This window comes from Selaginella moellendorffii, unplaced genomic scaffold (assembly GCF_000143415.4).
Source record: "Selaginella moellendorffii unplaced genomic scaffold, v1.0 SELMOscaffold_26, whole genome shotgun sequence".
NCBI classification, from domain to species: domain Eukaryota; kingdom Viridiplantae; phylum Streptophyta; class Lycopodiopsida; order Selaginellales; family Selaginellaceae; genus Selaginella; species Selaginella moellendorffii.
This window is the reverse complement of record NW_003314287.1, coordinates 1,831,889-1,847,988: the sequence shown is the minus strand read 5'-3', so window position 1 is coordinate 1,847,988 and position 16,100 is coordinate 1,831,889. Positions and strand designations below refer to the sequence as shown.

The 16,100-nt window shown below is 52.4% G+C and overlaps 5 protein-coding genes and 1 long non-coding RNA gene across 7 annotated transcripts; 3 read left to right on the top strand and 3 right to left on the bottom strand.

Moving 5' to 3' along the window:
• Positions 1 to 338: 338 nt before the first annotated feature.
• LOC112348048 lies at positions 339 to 2,134 on the bottom strand. The gene is made up of 2 exons (XR_002992942.1): positions 2,020 to 2,134; positions 339 to 1,961 (listed from the first exon to the last, which is right to left on the bottom strand). It is a non-coding gene; the product is annotated as an uncharacterized LOC112348048 (long non-coding RNA).
• LOC9638180 (growth-regulating factor 6) lies at positions 1,952 to 5,919 on the top strand. The gene is made up of 4 exons (XM_002975193.2): positions 1,952 to 3,243; positions 3,719 to 3,952; positions 4,064 to 4,613; positions 4,731 to 5,919. Exons 1-4 carry the CDS (start codon positions 2,604 to 2,606, stop codon positions 5,776 to 5,778), a joined length of 2,472 nt encoding a protein of 823 aa, XP_002975239.1. The 5' UTR covers positions 1,952 to 2,603; the 3' UTR covers positions 5,779 to 5,919.
• Positions 5,920 to 6,073: 154 nt separating this feature from the next.
• Positions 6,074 to 7,882, bottom strand: LOC9638179 (inositol-tetrakisphosphate 1-kinase 1). The gene is made up of 2 exons (XM_024680081.1): positions 7,650 to 7,882; positions 6,074 to 7,539 (listed from the first exon to the last, which is right to left on the bottom strand). The coding sequence occupies exon 2, from the start codon at positions 7,517 to 7,519 to the stop codon at positions 6,554 to 6,556; it is 966 nt and encodes a 321-aa protein (XP_024535849.1). The 5' UTR covers positions 7,520 to 7,539; positions 7,650 to 7,882; the 3' UTR covers positions 6,074 to 6,553.
• A 193-nt stretch (positions 7,883 to 8,075) lies between these two features.
• LOC9629099 (sodium/pyruvate cotransporter BASS2, chloroplastic) lies at positions 8,076 to 10,385 on the bottom strand. Its single transcript, XM_002975012.2, has 13 exons — positions 10,115 to 10,385; positions 9,931 to 10,006; positions 9,754 to 9,868; positions 9,664 to 9,705; positions 9,492 to 9,605; positions 9,368 to 9,430; positions 9,179 to 9,306; positions 9,037 to 9,118; positions 8,928 to 8,979; positions 8,771 to 8,868; positions 8,548 to 8,709; positions 8,397 to 8,486; positions 8,076 to 8,314 (listed from the first exon to the last, which is right to left on the bottom strand). Exons 1-13 carry the CDS (start codon positions 10,245 to 10,247, stop codon positions 8,237 to 8,239), a joined length of 1,233 nt encoding a protein of 410 aa, XP_002975058.1. The 5' UTR covers positions 10,248 to 10,385; the 3' UTR covers positions 8,076 to 8,236.
• Positions 10,386 to 10,736: 351 nt separating this feature from the next.
• LOC9629098 (calcium-dependent protein kinase 19) lies at positions 10,737 to 11,684 on the top strand. Its single transcript, XM_002975192.2, has one exon. It carries the CDS (start codon positions 10,737 to 10,739, stop codon positions 11,682 to 11,684), a length of 948 nt encoding a protein of 315 aa, XP_002975238.2.
• A 338-nt stretch (positions 11,685 to 12,022) lies between these two features.
• LOC9638178 (protein ARABIDILLO 1) lies at positions 12,023 to 15,684 on the top strand. Of its 2 annotated transcripts, none has more exons than XM_024679992.1 (12): positions 12,023 to 13,484; positions 13,542 to 13,700; positions 13,750 to 13,830; positions 13,889 to 14,020; positions 14,073 to 14,200; positions 14,254 to 14,341; positions 14,402 to 14,496; positions 14,551 to 14,614; positions 14,667 to 14,842; positions 14,969 to 15,145; positions 15,209 to 15,293; positions 15,355 to 15,684. In XM_024679992.1, the coding sequence occupies exons 1-12, from the start codon at positions 12,150 to 12,152 to the stop codon at positions 15,526 to 15,528; spliced, it is 2,694 nt and encodes an 897-aa protein (XP_024535760.1). In that variant the 5' UTR covers positions 12,023 to 12,149; the 3' UTR covers positions 15,529 to 15,684. The 2 variants fall into 2 exon arrangements, with proteins under 2 accessions (XP_024535760.1, XP_002975237.1); XM_002975191.2 differs by having other exon boundaries at positions 14,927 to 15,145.
• Positions 15,685 to 16,100: the final 416 nt, after the last annotated feature.

Below are 16,100 nucleotides of genomic sequence, written 5' to 3'. Positions count from 1 at the left end.
TGCGGTGAGGCTTGTGAGATTTCCACGGGAGTCATAAAAGAGGCGCCAAACTTTGATGGCGGCCCAAAAAGTTGGCCGAGGCCCTCGAGCCTGCGTACTTTTTGTGCAAGACCTCTCCTCCCACACAATTCGAGTGCCGGGACTGGAGCAGATGTTTCTTCTCTATGAATGCGATGAATGTGATCGAATGAATGAATTGCTTGCTTCCCCCACCTTACTCACCTTTTGGTGGAGTACTATGTTATGGAGTGATAGCACTTCTTCAAGAGGAAGTGTGCGCTGGGATTGCATGGAGGAGGAGGATCTATAGGCCACCATGAAGCGTGGAAGCAAACAAACAAAACAAGCGTCATTCAATTCCTGCTCTGATCTCTCTCTGATCAAGTTATACTTGAGGCCTGCAGCTGTTCTTTCTCACTCTACGGTTTGGTCCAAGCTCCAAGCTTTTGGTCTCTAAATGTGGGGAGGCTTCTAAGCCCAATTTGGCAGCGGGAGCCAGCCAAACCTGACACACGCCCCCTTCCCGTCTCCATTGGACACACTAGGCGTAGGAGAGGAGGTACACAAACTTTGTGCATTTGTAACGTGTTCTTGGCCGCGGGATTAAGGCGGATTGGAGGCGCGGGTTGGCGTCCGGATTGGAATAAAATAAGGGAGCCAGTGTTGTCAACCAGCACTTGGACAGAAAAATCTCCCCAACTCCCCAAAACAAAAGAAAATAAGATAAAGCAAGGCAGGCAATTAGAGGAGAATCAGCTGCTCTCTCCCTCTCTCCCAGCCGTATAGCGTACCAGCCCACTCTAATCCCCAGGTTTTATTAGTTGAATCAGCCATATTTATGGATTTCCTGATCCCACCATGATCAGGATGAGCTGCAGATTTGCAATGTTGGAGCCCCCTACTCCTCCCCTCCTGTTGGTTGCAGCTGCAGCAGCTGCTAGACCCCACTAAACACTATATAGGCCCCCTTTGCTCTTTCACCAGGATCCTGCTGCTGCTCCTCCCCCAGTGAGCACACCACTGTTGCTAGCTCCAGGGCTGCTTCTTCTGCTTCTTGCTCCCATTTTGTGTCCATCCTATCTATCAATCTACCTGTTGCTGTGTGCATGGATGCTGTTTTGTCCCTCTGCCTGGACTAGCACCTAGTAGAAAGTCTCTAGCCAAGTGGCTCTTCTTTTTCTTGTCCAGCTCTGAGAGAGAGAGAGAGAGAGGGGGGTGAGAGTGAGAGTGAGAAAGAGAGACTCCTAGTCCTCCTTGGTTGCTTCCTCACACACACTCTCACTCACTTGTTCATTTGCCCTCCCTGAGGTCCTCTCTCTTTTCTCACTCACACGCTCCTAGAGTTACACGCTTGGTCGCTCCTTCCACACTGGGTTTAACTCGCTCACTCACTCGCTTGCTCCCACACACTCTCTCTCTCACACACACACACACACACACACTCACTCTTGCAGTGACACAGTCCCCAGCAGCAGCAGCAGCAGCACAGGCAGTGTGCCTCTCTCTTCACACTAAAGTGTTGGGAAGGTCTCTCTCTTAACCAGCAGTAGTGCTCTACTGCTTCTTAGTCCGCGTCCTTTGGGAACAGCAGCAGCAGCCAACAGGCGAGCAGTAGCAGAAACAGGAGCAGAAGCAGCTGCAAGCAGGCAGGAGCTGAACTGAAACTGAGCGAAGTTAGTTTGCTTCTCTCTTTTTCTCTCCTCTCTGTGTGGGAACTGTGGGAAGGACTGGTGCTGCACACATTAGTAGAGGAATGAGAGGATAGCACTAGTTACTACTTCTTACCTTTGGGGGCGTGAGCTTTTCTTCTTCTTCCTCCTTTCAATCTTGCAGCTCAGTTCGGCTCAGCTCAGGGCCTGACGGCCCTCATTGCCCTCGGGAATTTGAGCAGCGACAGGATTCCTTCTCCTCATTCTTCTCGTCTCCCTTTTATCCCTCCACATTCCTGCAGTTTTGTCTGCCTGATGTGTGTGAGGTGAGAAGCAGCCACCTTTTAGAGCACTCGACAGTACTTCTTACCTCCACTCTCACACGTAGATAGATATCTCTGGATGGCTGCTGCTGCGCACTGCGTCAAAGTCGACCACTGCTCCAATTCAGCTTGATTTCTCTCCCAGTCCGCTCCCCCTTGTTCTCTTCCTTTCTCCGCTGCCGCTGCGGAGCCTGAGCACTGGCAATCGAGCAGCACTGGAATGAGAACTCGCCAGAAGAAAGTTAAGATCAAAGATCGCAGCGTTTCAGCACCGGCAATATATATGTTTGTGCAGCAGGCTACTGCGGCTTGATTGCATTGCCAGATCTGCGACGAGTTTCCGAGAGCAAAGGCTCAAGAGCAGCAAGCAGGATATATACAGCCTGCACGGCAAGAGATCGAGCAGAGTCAAGGAAGGACAAAGCAGACAAATGGGTACCTGGAATTAAGGCGTATTTCACTGCACATTTCCATCCATTTCATCCATAGAGGTATATGGTTGATTAGCCTGCACAATCAAAAGAAAGTTAGAAAGACAAAAAAAAAAAGGAAAAAAGAAAAAAGAAAAAAGGAGAAGAGAGAGAGGGAGGACAAGAAGAGAAGCAGGAGAAGAAGAAAGAGAAAAGAGTTAATGGACTTGCTTCACCAAAACTCATCTTCTCCTGGCCTTGGCATTTGCAGCAGCCTTGGCGTCCTCTCCCCGGATAACAGGATGCCATCCAGCTACAACAGCAGCGGTACAAGCTCCGGCCCACTCTCTCCTAATCTTTCCTCGATGAAGCAATGCAGATCCAGCTCCGATGTCGAAGTCGACGCCCGGGACGATGGCGGCCCGCTCAAGCTGGCCCGCAAGGACTCCTTCTCATACTCGAGGCCTTCAGCAGCGGAACAGCACCAGCAGCACCAGCACTCCCAGCAGCAGCAGCAGCAGCAGCAGCACGTTGGCAAGCTCAACATGAACTCTGGTGGCGGAGGTGGTGCTCCTGCTGCTGCTGCTGCAAATAATAATAATAATGGACCAGCTGGAAGCCACTCGTTTTCAGGAGATAATGGTGGCAGCCGTATCGCCTGCTCTCCCACAAACTCTTGCTTGTCCGATGGAGTACTCGTCGCAAGTGACGCTGCTGCTGCTGCCAATCTCATGGGAGGAGACACCCGGATGCTGAGGAGCGATGCAATGGCCAGCCCCGGCTCCAGTTACAATCTCGCTGCTGCCAACTCCAACATGAGGCCTTTCTCGTATCAATCGTATCAGTATCCTGGAGCTTCCGGTGAGTCCACTGCCTGAATTGCCTGCTTCCACATTCTCGGCCTCGTTTTCCTCCCCCTCTTCTTCTTCTCGTCTTTCCATGTAGAGATACTGTAGAGAACTCCCGCTGCTGCCTTTGTTTATCTCGTCCCTTCTCTTCCCCGGTTTGATATATGCAGATATATCAGCTCGAAAGTGCCGCACATTGCCTCCACCATAATGCCAGGATTTTGTCGGCATTTAGCAAGCAATTACAAATGCTTGTCGAGCCGATTGGGACCTTCCAAAGATATACAAGCGCCCCCCATCCGACCGTGATCCCCTGATTGCTGCTGCTTATTTTTCTCCGGTCCTGTCTTTCGCCGCCGAGTTTTCCTCCATCCGGAAACTTGAGGGTTGGAATGAACAGTGGCAGTGGCACTAGTAGCAGTAGTTCGTAGCAGTAGCGAGGCTTGGCTGCGCTGATATAACTCTTTTCTCTGTCTTGTCTTTGCCAGGCTCGCCGCTCATGTTGGCTGCTGCAGCTGCCGCTAGAGGAGACCACCTAGGAATGCAGAGCGCAATGAGCATGCGCGGTCCTTTCACTGCGAACCAGTGGGCCGAGCTAGAACACCAGGCGCTGATTTTCAAGTACATGATGGCTGGTGCCAGCGTGCCCCCCGAGCTGCTCAATCCAATCAGGCGCAGCGTTGCATTGAATAATCTCGCGTCTTCGCATCCGTCGCTAAGAAGTGAGTGCCTGCTGCCTTTCTCCCTTCACTTCACTGCTCGACTGCCTCCTCGCTGTTCTCAGCACCTTGCACCACTGGCAACTCTAAAGATCTCCTTGCTTTCCTGTGCAGTGGGCTGGGGAAACTTCCACCTTGGAATTCCGAACAATCCCGACCCGGAGCCTGGTCGGTGCCGACGAACAGACGGCAAGAAGTGGAGGTGCTCCAGGGAAGTCGTCCCGGACCAAAAGTACTGCGATCGTCATATGCACCGGGGCCGTAACAGGTCCAAGAAGAACGCCGAGAACCAGGCAGCAGCAGCAGCTGCAGCGGCGGCGGCGAATTCCCAGTCGGCGGCAGCTGCTGCCGCAGGTGGAAACACCACCACCCAGTCAGCGACCAACGTCGGTGGTGTCGTCCAAAGCTCGGGCTTGAATCAGATCCACAGCAGCTTGCGGCCACCTCTGGGCATGAACGGACAGAATCATCACCAGCATCCGTCGGTCGGAGCAGCAGCGGCAGCAGCAGCAGCAGCTTCCCCTTTCAACTCGGGCACCCCCACCAAGTCCAACTTCAGTTCCCTCCCTACGGGCATTCCCAGCGGGAACAACTCTGGCAGCTCCCTGCAGTTCCCAATGCAGTCTCTCTCTGGTGCATCTCCTGGAGGGAACAAAGACTACAGGTACTATCAGTTCCTGGTGAGTGCAAGTGCCACTCATGCTCATCAAGCCCCGCCGTCTCTGTTCGCCTGTGACTAAAATCCTGCTCTCTCTGTGTGCTTTTGCTTTCCCTGCTCCAGGTACATGAGTGGAATGAGTAAGCCAGAGCTGGGATTGGGACCTGAGCAGCTGCTATTCTCAGATTCCCCACTTTCTTCCGTGCATCACCAATGGCAGCAAAACTTCCAGAGTAAATTCCCACGACTAAGCAGCAGCAGCAGCAACAACAGCCCCAGTTCACCTCTGTACCCCCAGCACCACCAGCACCAGCACCAGCACCAGCACCAGCAGCAGGAACTTAGATCACTGTCAGGCCAGCAGCATTTTGAAATGCCTGAAGCAAGCCAGATTAACCACCTCTCACAACCTTTACTAGGCCCTGGGTACGGGGGAGGACCTACAGCAGCAGCAGCAGCAGCAGCAGGACTGGAGCATGTTGGGAGGGACTGCGAAGAACAGCCACTCCGCCACTTCTTTGACGACTGGCCCCGTCAGAGGGACCCCTCCACAATCTCCTGGAATGACATAGAAGACGATCAGAAACAGCACCAACACCAAAACCAACAGCGAGCAGCAACACCACCCACGGCAGTAACAGCACCCGGAGCAGGAGGAACCACAACAATCCCAAGAACAACGTCCGCAACACAGCTCTCAATCTCCTTACCAATGTCATCGTCGGACTTCCGCGTCGCCACCTCTCCACGAGGAAAGTTATCGCTCTCCCCGCTCAAGCTCTCCATGTCCAGGAGCGAGTTCGAGGAAGACCAGCTCGGTGGCGATCCAACGAGAATGGGACTCGGTGTTGGCCTCGGCGGTGGAAGCCGGCAGCAGCAGCAGCAGCAGCAGCAAACCTGGATGCAATCTTTAGAAGGTGGTCCACTAGCCGAGGTTCTCCAATCCAGCACACCTCGCGATCACTGCAAGAGCTCACCTGGACTTAACTTACTTGGCGATGGCTGGGAGAGCAGCTCCAGGGAGACGTCCCGGATGCCATCTCCAACCGCGGTGCTCACCAAGACTCCCTTTGGATCGTTCTCCGACAGCAGCAGCAATGCCAGTAGCCCCCGCGCAGTTCATGCAGAGGCGTTGCTCGGAAACGCTGGTTCCAAGCAACTCACCTCGTGAAAGAAAGAAGAATGCGCGGAAGGAATGACCGACCGACCGATCGCCCCTCTCCTGCTTGCTAATCTCTCCTCGATCTCACTGTTGTTTCTTCTTTTGACATGTACCAGTACAAGAAAAACGAAAACATTCATTATAAGCGCTTGTGACAAGAATCTCAATCCCAGACCTGGTGCCATCGCTAAGAATCCCGTGCGCGCCTCCTAATCGGCGATCCGGGCGTGGATCATCCAGCATTCTCGACGAAGCGCTTAAACCCTAAGAAACAACCAAGAACCCTAATTTTCAAAACCAAGGGGGGAAAACTCTTTTTACACTTTATTAAAGGGTGGCACAAAGAGAAAATTACAGAGACTAGAAAGAAACCTATCTACATCGAAAAGATGAAGAAACCCAAATGCCAGTGCTCCACAAAATTGCTGGCTGTGTTTGTCTTGGACGATTTTTCCTCCTCTTTTTTTTTTGTGCGTCTTTTTTCCTTGTGTGTTCTTCGCGACGATGCGAGGCGACCACCCCCAAACTTTTTTCCGCCAAAAGGCTCTTCCATCGTCTTTTTTCGATGCCGAGCCTCCACCCAAAATCATTAGCATCATCCTCCACCCAAGTCCTGTGCCTTATTCTTCGTCCGGGTCGCCTGCTGGAATGATCCTTTTGGAGCTCCTTCCAAAGAGTCGAGTCGTACGGGCTCTAGCTTGAGCACTTCGAGAGAGAAGAGTAGAACGGTTGCGTGTTGCTGCTGGGCGAGCGAGCGAGCGAGCGAGCGATCTTGCCGCTGCTGCTAATTGGCAACCGGAGTGTTGGACGAGGCCTTGAGCTTGGCCAGGCTGAGGAAGAAGTCCGTCAACACCGTCTCGTACGCGGGCATCTTGGCGTAGCCGGGGAAATAGTTGATGTCGATGACGTGGTAGTGGTTCCCGGCCTTGGAGTCCCGGATGAGATCGAAGTTGAAGAGCCGGAGCCCCAAGTTCTCCCTCAATCCCTTGGCCAGCTCTGCCACGAACTTGGTCGGCGGGAGCTCCGCCTGGAGGTAGTCCGACGCCCCGCACTGCTGGGTCGATCCCATGTTGGAGATCTGCGAGAAGCACAGCGCCTCCGACCGGTTGAGCTCGTCCTCGGGCACGTCCGGGAGGGACCTCCGCTTGACACACTTGACGTAGTCGCCCACCACGTACACCTTGAAGATGACGCCACCATGGTTGACGAATTCCTGGAGGACAACCGGCGGCTTGAGCTTGGTGAGACCCTCTTGGTTGAAGATGAGAGACATGGCGTGGGACTTTGCGCTGCCATCGGCCACCAGTGGCTTGGCGATCACCGGGAACTTGAGGCCGCTCATCGCCTTGAGATCGCCCAGGCAATCCGACCTGTCCATCACCGACTGCTTGGGGATCCCAAAGGTCTCCTGCTCGTCGCCCACCTGGAGGTCCGACACCGCCTGGAGCATCGAGATGCGGTTGTGGAGCCGCTCGATCGCGTCCGGCGAGTCGATGATGATCACATCCGGGTGCTTCTTCTCGTATTCCTCCAGCTCCTTGTGCCACTCTTTGCCCGAGAGCTTGTGGAGGATGGCGTCGAAGGGGCCCTGCTCCACCAGTGGCTTGTCGAGATCAATGCACACCAGATCGATCCCGCGGCTCCGTGCATGCTCCACCAGCGACGGCTGCACGAAGCTCTTTTGTTTCTTCTGGGCCAGCGCGTACCCGACTTCGAAGCGATCTTCCCCGGACATTGTGACCTTAACCATGCGAGGCTGCCGAAATTTCCCTGTTCACAAAGAGTGGAGCTTGTGTGAGCGCTAGAGCTAGAATCTTGGAGTTCATCGAAACCTTTGTCAAGAATACGCCCTGGCGGCGTCCAAGACAGGGAAAACACACCTGGAGAGAGCCGGAGTTGTCCAAGCGCCTCGAAGAAGAAAATCGCAGAAAAGCGCCGAAATTTCTTCGCGAAATTCACCACACTCGCCGCGGCGCCAAGGCGAAATCACCCCCAGTCGACAGCGCCATGAGCATCGGCATCGACAATCGCAATCCCTCGCGCTAGACGCACAGTAATCCCTAGTCAAGAACGCTCCTGCTCTAGGGCTTCCCCTTGGCTATGGCGAAATGGCATTGCCAGCTTAGGGTTAGGTCTTGTATCTGGCACTGGCGGTGGACAAACCGACGGCGACGATCGCGCCACGAGTGTGCATGCCGATGACGTGGATTAGCCACAGAGATGACGTGGCAGCTGTTAGGATATACGGGTGGGAATAATGCGTTGGTGCGCTCGTGATAAACGTTTGAAACGCTCAACGACGGCGATGATCGCAACAATACAAAGCTTACATTGAGAGAAATGCCCCACCCATATCGATGCCCGAGAATATGCTAATAATAAGACATCCAAAGAAAGTTGCTAAAAACAATACACTCACGATCGTTTGAGCAGTAGTAACCAAAACTTGTTTGTGAAAAGTTCTTCCTTATTCCTTGAAATCGTCCTTGTCGTCTTTGGGAAGAGCACGATTTCTCCAAAAAACTGCCAGACCGCTTCCTCCCAACTGCGAGAAAAGAAATTTCCAAACGAGAAAACCGTTAGTTCGTGTCAGCTCCAAAGGAACTCCGGTTTTTTCTGTGACTTACAGCCATACAGACGACGCTCACGGCCGATGGCACAGCGACTAGAGGATTACTGAAGTGCTTCTGCGCGAGAAGGAAGCCGAGAGCGGAGCTCTGGAAAGGCAAAGCTGGATGAGCTATGTACAAACTTTTGGATGCAGTGGAAACGACGTACCTGCATTCCACACTCGATGGAAATTGTCCGGGCAGTCATCTCGCCAAAGTTGCAGAGCTTCGAAAGCCAGTAGCCCAGCAGAAACGCGGCGGCGTGGAGGAGTGCCACCGGAAATATGAGCTGCGTGCCTTGGGTGACAAGGACCTCGGACACTTGACCAATCTGAAAGCATTCCAGCCTTTACATCTAGGAAAAAGAAAGAATTAAGTTCTATAAGACTCACGGGACTAGCGCAGAGAAGTGTTGTCAGAATAACCCCCACGAGAGGTGTCACCGTGACTATCTTTTGCGTGAACTTTGGAAAGTACTCGTTCGAAAGAACTGTGTAAACAGCAACAGAATTGATGAGAGGCTTTCGAACAACAAGCTGAAGCGCTTACCTCCAATAATTGTGGGGACCAGGACCACCTGAAATGTGCTCACTGCCAGCCCCTGTATGAATTCTCAATGCCATCAAATCGACACTCGATGATTTCGAAAGAGACTCACCACCGCGTCCACTGGGACAAGCTGACCCGCAAGCACTTTTGTCAGCAATGGAGTCATTAAAATCGCGCCAATAGTAGAGCATCTGCAACGATAGATAAAGTCTTCAAGCCTCTTTGCCAAAAATGAGAAGGATATACATTACGTTGTCATCAACACCGACAAAGCGACGTTGCCCTTAGAAATATACGTTGCCACGTTTGAAGCTTGGCCTCCTGGACAACAAGAAACGAGAATGAGACCTGTTGCCAGTGGTGCGGATAATTTTAAGCTCTGTTATAATCGAAGAGATGCTCAAAGATGTGTCCCAGTAAAACTTAAATAGCTTCATTACCAATGCGATCAGAAATCCCAGTATAGGCTTCACAGCATATTGAGCCAAAAAACCAACACCAACCTGCGTAGAAACAAAAAAACGCGAGGGAAATCAAACTGCAACACAAAGTTTTGCATCATACCGTCCAGGGATTTCTCAGGCATCGGCGGAAGTCATCAAACGTAAGAGTTAATCCCATAGAGAGCATGAGAAATCCCAAGCCTACAGTGAACAAGTCGGTCTGTAGCCAGGTTACCTGGTTATAACACAAAAGATTGTCAAGCACGAGAAATCCAAGCCATTCGCAAGCTTACCGCAGTTGGTTTTACAATGCCAATGACAGTTCCCAGTATAACCTGGGCAGAAACAAATCAGAGAAGAACAAGGTTTGATGCAAGGCGTACCCAGACTGGAAACATGGTTGTCAAGAGTTCCACAACTCTTTCAAACGTAGACAATTCCTTCTCGGGAATCTCTCCAGCACTGGCTGCTGCATGGCATTCCACGGGCCTTTCTCTTCTATATAGCACCAGTTTAAACCAAAGCAACGATCGAGAGAAATTCTAGAATGCTTAGCTTACCTGTGTGCTATCAAAGAAGGAAAATGTGATCGATGCGTCGGCGTGTTCACGAGAGAGAAAGATCCAGCCTTCATCCCTGAGAAAAACAGACAGATCCAGAGTGAGAAAGAGCGAAATATCGAATGCGACGCCCCGCATTCACCAGGAATCCAGCGAAGAACTCACAGAAACAAGAAGGACGAACCTGCGACTGCTCCCTCGCCGGGCTTGGCGATTCCAAATCCCAATCTCGCCTCCGCCGTCGCTGGACGCCACGATCGTCGGTGAATCCCGGCGCTCCCTGCAAATGCCGTGGATCGCAACGCCAGTACCGCCATAGCCAGCGCTCTCCCTTTCTCTCTCTCTCGTCGCGCGACACAGTGGGCGGAATCCCCCAAGGACTTGCTAACGCCTGACCTTTACAAAAATTAACATAACAGAAAAGGCCAGAGCGTGGGCTAACTAGGGCTTTCCAAAATCCCCGTGGTTACAATATAGGCCAAGCATTTCTATGCGATATGGTTGGCTGGCAACAGTGGCCTGGCCCCGCGTCTTCACACACGCACTTTAGCAAGGACACATGGGCATATACTTTGCTTTACCTGGATTTAGCTGGTACCTTCACCCGTACTAAAATATCTCAGGCATAATCTTCAACTGTATCAGAAATAATCATATTCCGTACTATCAAATCACGATTGTGTGTCCAGAATAGCAAAGCGCATCTCCACCGTCGGCCAAACACCATCGGGGCCGTTGAAATATACCCGTTGTGAAGAAGCTAGGTTTTCTATTCGGACTTGGAGCAGCTTGGCGAGAGAGAAGCGATGGTGACTCAAGACGTGGAGTTTCGCGACGAAGACTGTGGTGAGCTCTTGAAGCGATACAAGAGGGGCAAGAAGCTGGGCTCTGGTGGGCAAGGCCAGGTCTTCGCGCTCACCCATCGCGGGTTTGGTCACAAGAGGTATGCGGGGAAGATGTTTCGATTGGGTAGCGAGGCCAAGAGAGAAGCTAGCATCATGGACATGCTTCACGCTTGCCCCGGCGTCGCCCACCTCGAGGGCTTTGTCAAGGAGAGAGATGGCGCGCAGTGCTACGGGAGCATCGTGATGGAGCTTTGCGGCCCTAGCCTTTTCGATCGACTGCTCAAGGCCGGGCCGATGTGCGAGGAGGATGCGGCGAGGACGATCAAGAAGCTGGCGGAGACGATCCAGGAGATCCACTCCAGGGGAATCGTTCACCGGGATCTCAAGCCGGAGAATGTGTTTCTCAAGCTGGACGCCGCCGCGGCTGACGATGTTGTGATTGGAGACTTTGGCATCGCCACGGACGATCCGAGGGAGATGGCGGAGTGCTGCGGGACTGGCAAGTACTTGGCGCCCGAGGTGATCGCGATCAAGTTTGGGAAATCGAGCTACACCGAGGCGGTGGACGTGTGGGGTTTGGGACTCATCGCCTACGAGCTTCTGAGAGGCTGCACGGAGTGGAGAGTGATGGATTTGCTGCGAGCTGGGCGATTCCCGGATGGTTTGTTCTCGGATGGAGCGGCGGATCTCCTCCGGGGGATGCTGGCGGTGGAGCCGAGAAAGAGGACGACGCTGGATCGCGTGCTCGCGCATCCCTGGATCGTGAGACATTGCAGCAGGAGTAAGACCAAGGCGAAGATCGACCACACTAAGATCATGGCGATCATCCAGCGCACTGCTAGTCGCTGTGGAGATCATCTCGGGACGACCTTGCAACGCCTAGGAAAGAGGCCGGGAATCATCCGGTAAGCATCCCTTGCTATTCGATTTCCTTGCGGGAGAGTTACTAACTTTTATCTTTGGTTTTACTGTCTTTGTTCGCGCGGACACTGGAATTTTGGCTGCTGCTGAGGATAAAAACGTTATGTAAATACGTGCTTGACGTGAGCACGTAAAGGAACGCGCTGGTAAGTTTTGGACTCTCACCAAACTTCAAGGAAAAAATCAGGTAAGTTTTGTACATGGGGAAAACATTGATCCCTTTAAAGCTATTAAAATGTTATTAACTAAAGCTACCGCTTTAGTCCCTTAATTAAGTAAAGCTTATTTTGTTTTCAAGGGGAATATTAGGGCAACGAGTACTTAGAGTGAACGAGAGAGGAGAGCGCAGGGTTTCGTGGTAGCGCCTCCTAGGTCGTGGGGAGAGGGAGAGGAACAGAGGGCTAGCCGCGAGCGTGCAATGGCCAGGTGGTTAGGGCATGAGTGAGCGAAGCAATGCGTCGCGTTCGCCGGAAATGCGTCCACACTCTCGCGACCAAGAGCTCCGCGGCAGCGGAGAATGGCGATGGAATCGCCGAGGAGGAGGAGTCGAGAATCCCCAAGCACGACGGCCAGGTAATAGTCCGGTGTGAGAGGGAGAGCGGCGTGGATTGGACGCGCCTGGCCGACGATACGCTGCTGGGATTGTTTGCGCTGCTCAATTACCGCGACCGGGCCAGCGTTGGATCCGTGTGCCGGGCATGGCACGCGCTCTCCTCCTCGCCGTCACTATGGACCAGCCTGGATTTGCGAGCTCACACTCTCGATTCCAACATGGCGTCGTCGCTTGCTTCCAGATGCGCGAAGCTCTCCAAGCTAAAGTTCCGTGGGGCCTCAGGTGCTAGCTTGATCATCGACTTGCAAGCCAGGCAGCTCAAGGGGCTCATAGGTGACGGGTGCAAGGATCTCACCGACGCGACGCTGTCGATGCTCGTCGCCCGCCACGAGAATCTGGAAAGCCTCCAGCTTGGGCCGGAGCTGGAGAAGATCACGAACGAGGCGATCAAGGTGGTAGCCGTGTGCTGCCGGAGACTCAAGTGCCTGCGGCTGGCGGGGATCCGGGACGTGGACAGTGAAGCTATCGGGGACTTGGTGAAGCACTGCCCGAGCTTGACGGAGCTGGCTTTGCTCGACTGCGCGGTGGTGGACGAGGCTGCGCTCGGCGAGGCAAAGTCTCTGAGGTACTTGTCGGTGGCCGGGTCCAGGAACATAATGTGGACACAGGCCATGCAAGCATGGAGTAAGCTGGAGAACTTGGTAGCACTTGATGTGTCCAGGACTGAGGTAACACCCGCGGCTGTCATGTCTTTTCTTTCTGCTCCTCGTTTAAGGGTTCTTTGTGCGCTCAGCTGCTCGGCCCTGGAAGATGGAAGCAACTCTGTGAGCTACGTTAGTAAGGACAGGGTTTTGCTGGCTCGCTTCACAGAGTTGATGAACGGGCTGGCGTGCATTTCGAGCGTAGAGCAGCAGGACGAGAGCAGGGTGCTTGTTTGCTGGACGGAATGGGTGCTCTCGCACGCACTGCTGAGGATAGCGGAGAATAACACTCAGGGGCTTGACGCTTTCTGGCTGAAGCAGGGAACTTCGGTAATGCTAAGGCTGATCAAGAGCATGCAAGAAGACGTGCAGGAGAGAGCGGCCACAGCTTTAGCGACTTTCGTAGTGGTTGACGATGAGAATGCTACTGTTGATTCTTCGAGGGCGGAGGCTGTTATGCACGGTGGAGGAATTCGCTCTCTTCTGGACCTTGCCAGGTCTTCTCGGGAAGGGGTGCAGTCCGAAGCAGCGAAGGTGAGTTTCTCTTGAGTTGGATTCTTTTGAGCTTCCGTTTACTCTTCTCGCTTACAGGCAATTGCAAACTTGTCCGTAAATGCCGAAGTTGCCAAGGCCGTGGCAACCGAGGGTGGAATCAACATCCTTGCAGGCCTAGCCAGATCTCCCAATCGTTGGGTTGCAGAAGAGGCAGCTGGAGGACTCTGGAACCTTTCAGTTGGCGAAGAGCACAAGGTTTGTTTTTTTCTGATACTTCCAGTATGACTATAGTCGAGCTTTTCAGGGCGCTATCGCTGACGCTGGTGCGATTGAGGCTCTCGTCGACTTGGCCTTGAAGTGGCCCGCCGGTGGCGAAGGAGTTTTGGTACGGAGACGTGCTTCTCGTTCCGATCTTATGTTGAGCTCGACATCTTTATGTTCAGGAGCGAGCAGCCGGCGCTCTTGCCAATCTAGCTGCCGACGATAAATGCAGCATGAAGGTTGCAAATGCTGGGGGTGTGAACGCTCTCGTCAATTTGGCTCGCTTTTGCAAGCATGAAGGTGTCCAAGAGCAGGTAGAATTTTCTTACATTTGTCTGCTGATCATAACTCCCTAACTCTTTGCAGGCTGCCCGAGCGCTTGCAAATCTAGCAGCTCACGGTGATAGCAATGGGAATAATGCTGCAGTAGGGCGGGAGGCGGGTGCGTTAGAGGCGCTGGTAAAGTTAACATGTTCCAACCACGAAGGGGTCCGGTGAGGTCGTTTCATTTCAAGTCTATCATGGATTTAGTTTGCGTCTCTTCTAGGCAAGAAGCTGCTGGCGCCCTTTGGAACTTGTCATTTGACGACAGAAATCGGGAGGCAATTGCTGCAGCTGGTGGTGTTGAGGCATTGGTAAGTTTCAACTAACTTCGTTCTCTTGTCTTTGGTCCTCACTGTGAACTGCTTGTGAAGGTTGCTTTGGCACAAGGATGCAGCAATGGATCTCAAGGATTGCAAGAAAGAGCAGCGGGTGCTCTCTGGGGGTTGTCTGTATCGGAGGAAAACAGGTATTGTGTGTCACCCTTGGTAAACTAGGACTGATTCTTGTGACGTGTGTACAGCATTGCTATTGGCCGTGAAGGAGGCGTTGCTCCTCTTGTTGCATTAGCGAGATCGGATGCGGAGGTATGCACAACGCCTCTTCTTGTGTGTGACATGACATTGTGGGTGTTTTTAGGACGTTCATGAAACTGCTGCTGGAGCTTTGTGGAATCTTGCTTTCAATCCAGGAAACGCGTTGAGGATAGTGGAAGAAGACGGTGTTTCTGCGCTGGTGCGGCTGTGCTCGTCCTCGCGCTCTAAGATGGCACGATTCATGGCCGCTCTGGCTCTGGCATACATGTTCGATGGCAGGTACAAAACTTTTCTTAGTGTTCTCGATCAGCTTTCGTGTATTCCTGGACCATTTGTCTGAGTGCTCGTTTGCCTGCTTGTCAGGATGGATGAGGTTACTACAAACGAAGTTGTTTACTGTGATAGCATTACCAAAAACGGCGTGGCAAGGCAGTCGGCCATGAAGAACATTGAGGCGTTTGTACAAGCGTTCTCGGATCAACCGTCTCTTGCGGCAGTCCCGGCTTCGCAATGGGGGCCTTCGGCGCTGCAACAAGTCTCCGACTCCGCCCGCATACAAGAAGCTGGGCATCTGCGCTGCAGGTTTGAGTTTTAGTTTTCTTTCCTCTCTCTTCTCTCTTGCTAAAGTTGAGGTGTGATTGACAGTGGCGCCGAGATAGGAAGGTTCGTGGCCATGCTTCGAAACGGTTCCTCGGTTCTAAGGTCCTGTGCCGCGTTTGCTCTCCTCCAGGTACGTGAAAGATTTAATAGAAGAGAGAAAGGTTTCGAGAAAACCTGGTGTTTCCTTGCAGTTTACAATGCCTGGTGGAAGGCATGCTTTGCACCACGCCAATCTCCTCCAAAGGTCCGGCGCGGCGCGAGTTCTCCGTGGAGCTGCTGCGTCCACAACAGCTCCACTCCAGGCGAGGGTGTTTGCGCGACTAGTTTTGAGGAATCTGGAGCTGTGCCAGAGCGAGAAAAGCTGAAGAGATTGGGGGGCAAGATTTGTAGGCTGATTATTTTGTGAGTGCGATCAATCAGAGCTTGTACAGCATAAAACAGGCTTAGAGTAGGGATCATGTAACATAAGATAGCTCAAAAGGTTTTAAAGGAATGGTATAAATAATATGCTTCCGTACGTAGAGAAATCTATATATCTAGGAGGCTCCGATCTTTAGCGGCCAATGAGAGGTGAGAGCCAAATTGCAACACCATTTCTCTCCCTCTGGCCATAATCTGTTCGATTTGAGACCACATTACGCATGTGAGGGAGCTCTTCGATGAGCCGCTCACGGATGCCAGAGGTTGTGAACGCAGCGCGTGGCATTAGAGAACACATAATGGTATAAGTCGAGGGAAATTGGGGGAAATTGGTCTTCAAGCTCTACAAACTTGGTGGTGGAAGGCTTTGCAGGCAATTACTCGTAATATATAAAACTTTGTACACATATGTTATATTTCTAGATAATATTGGAAAAATGTTGAATTTTGTTAGTTGAAATCTTATTAAAGCTTTAAAGTGATGAGTTATACTATTTAGTCTTTAGAAATCCAAATA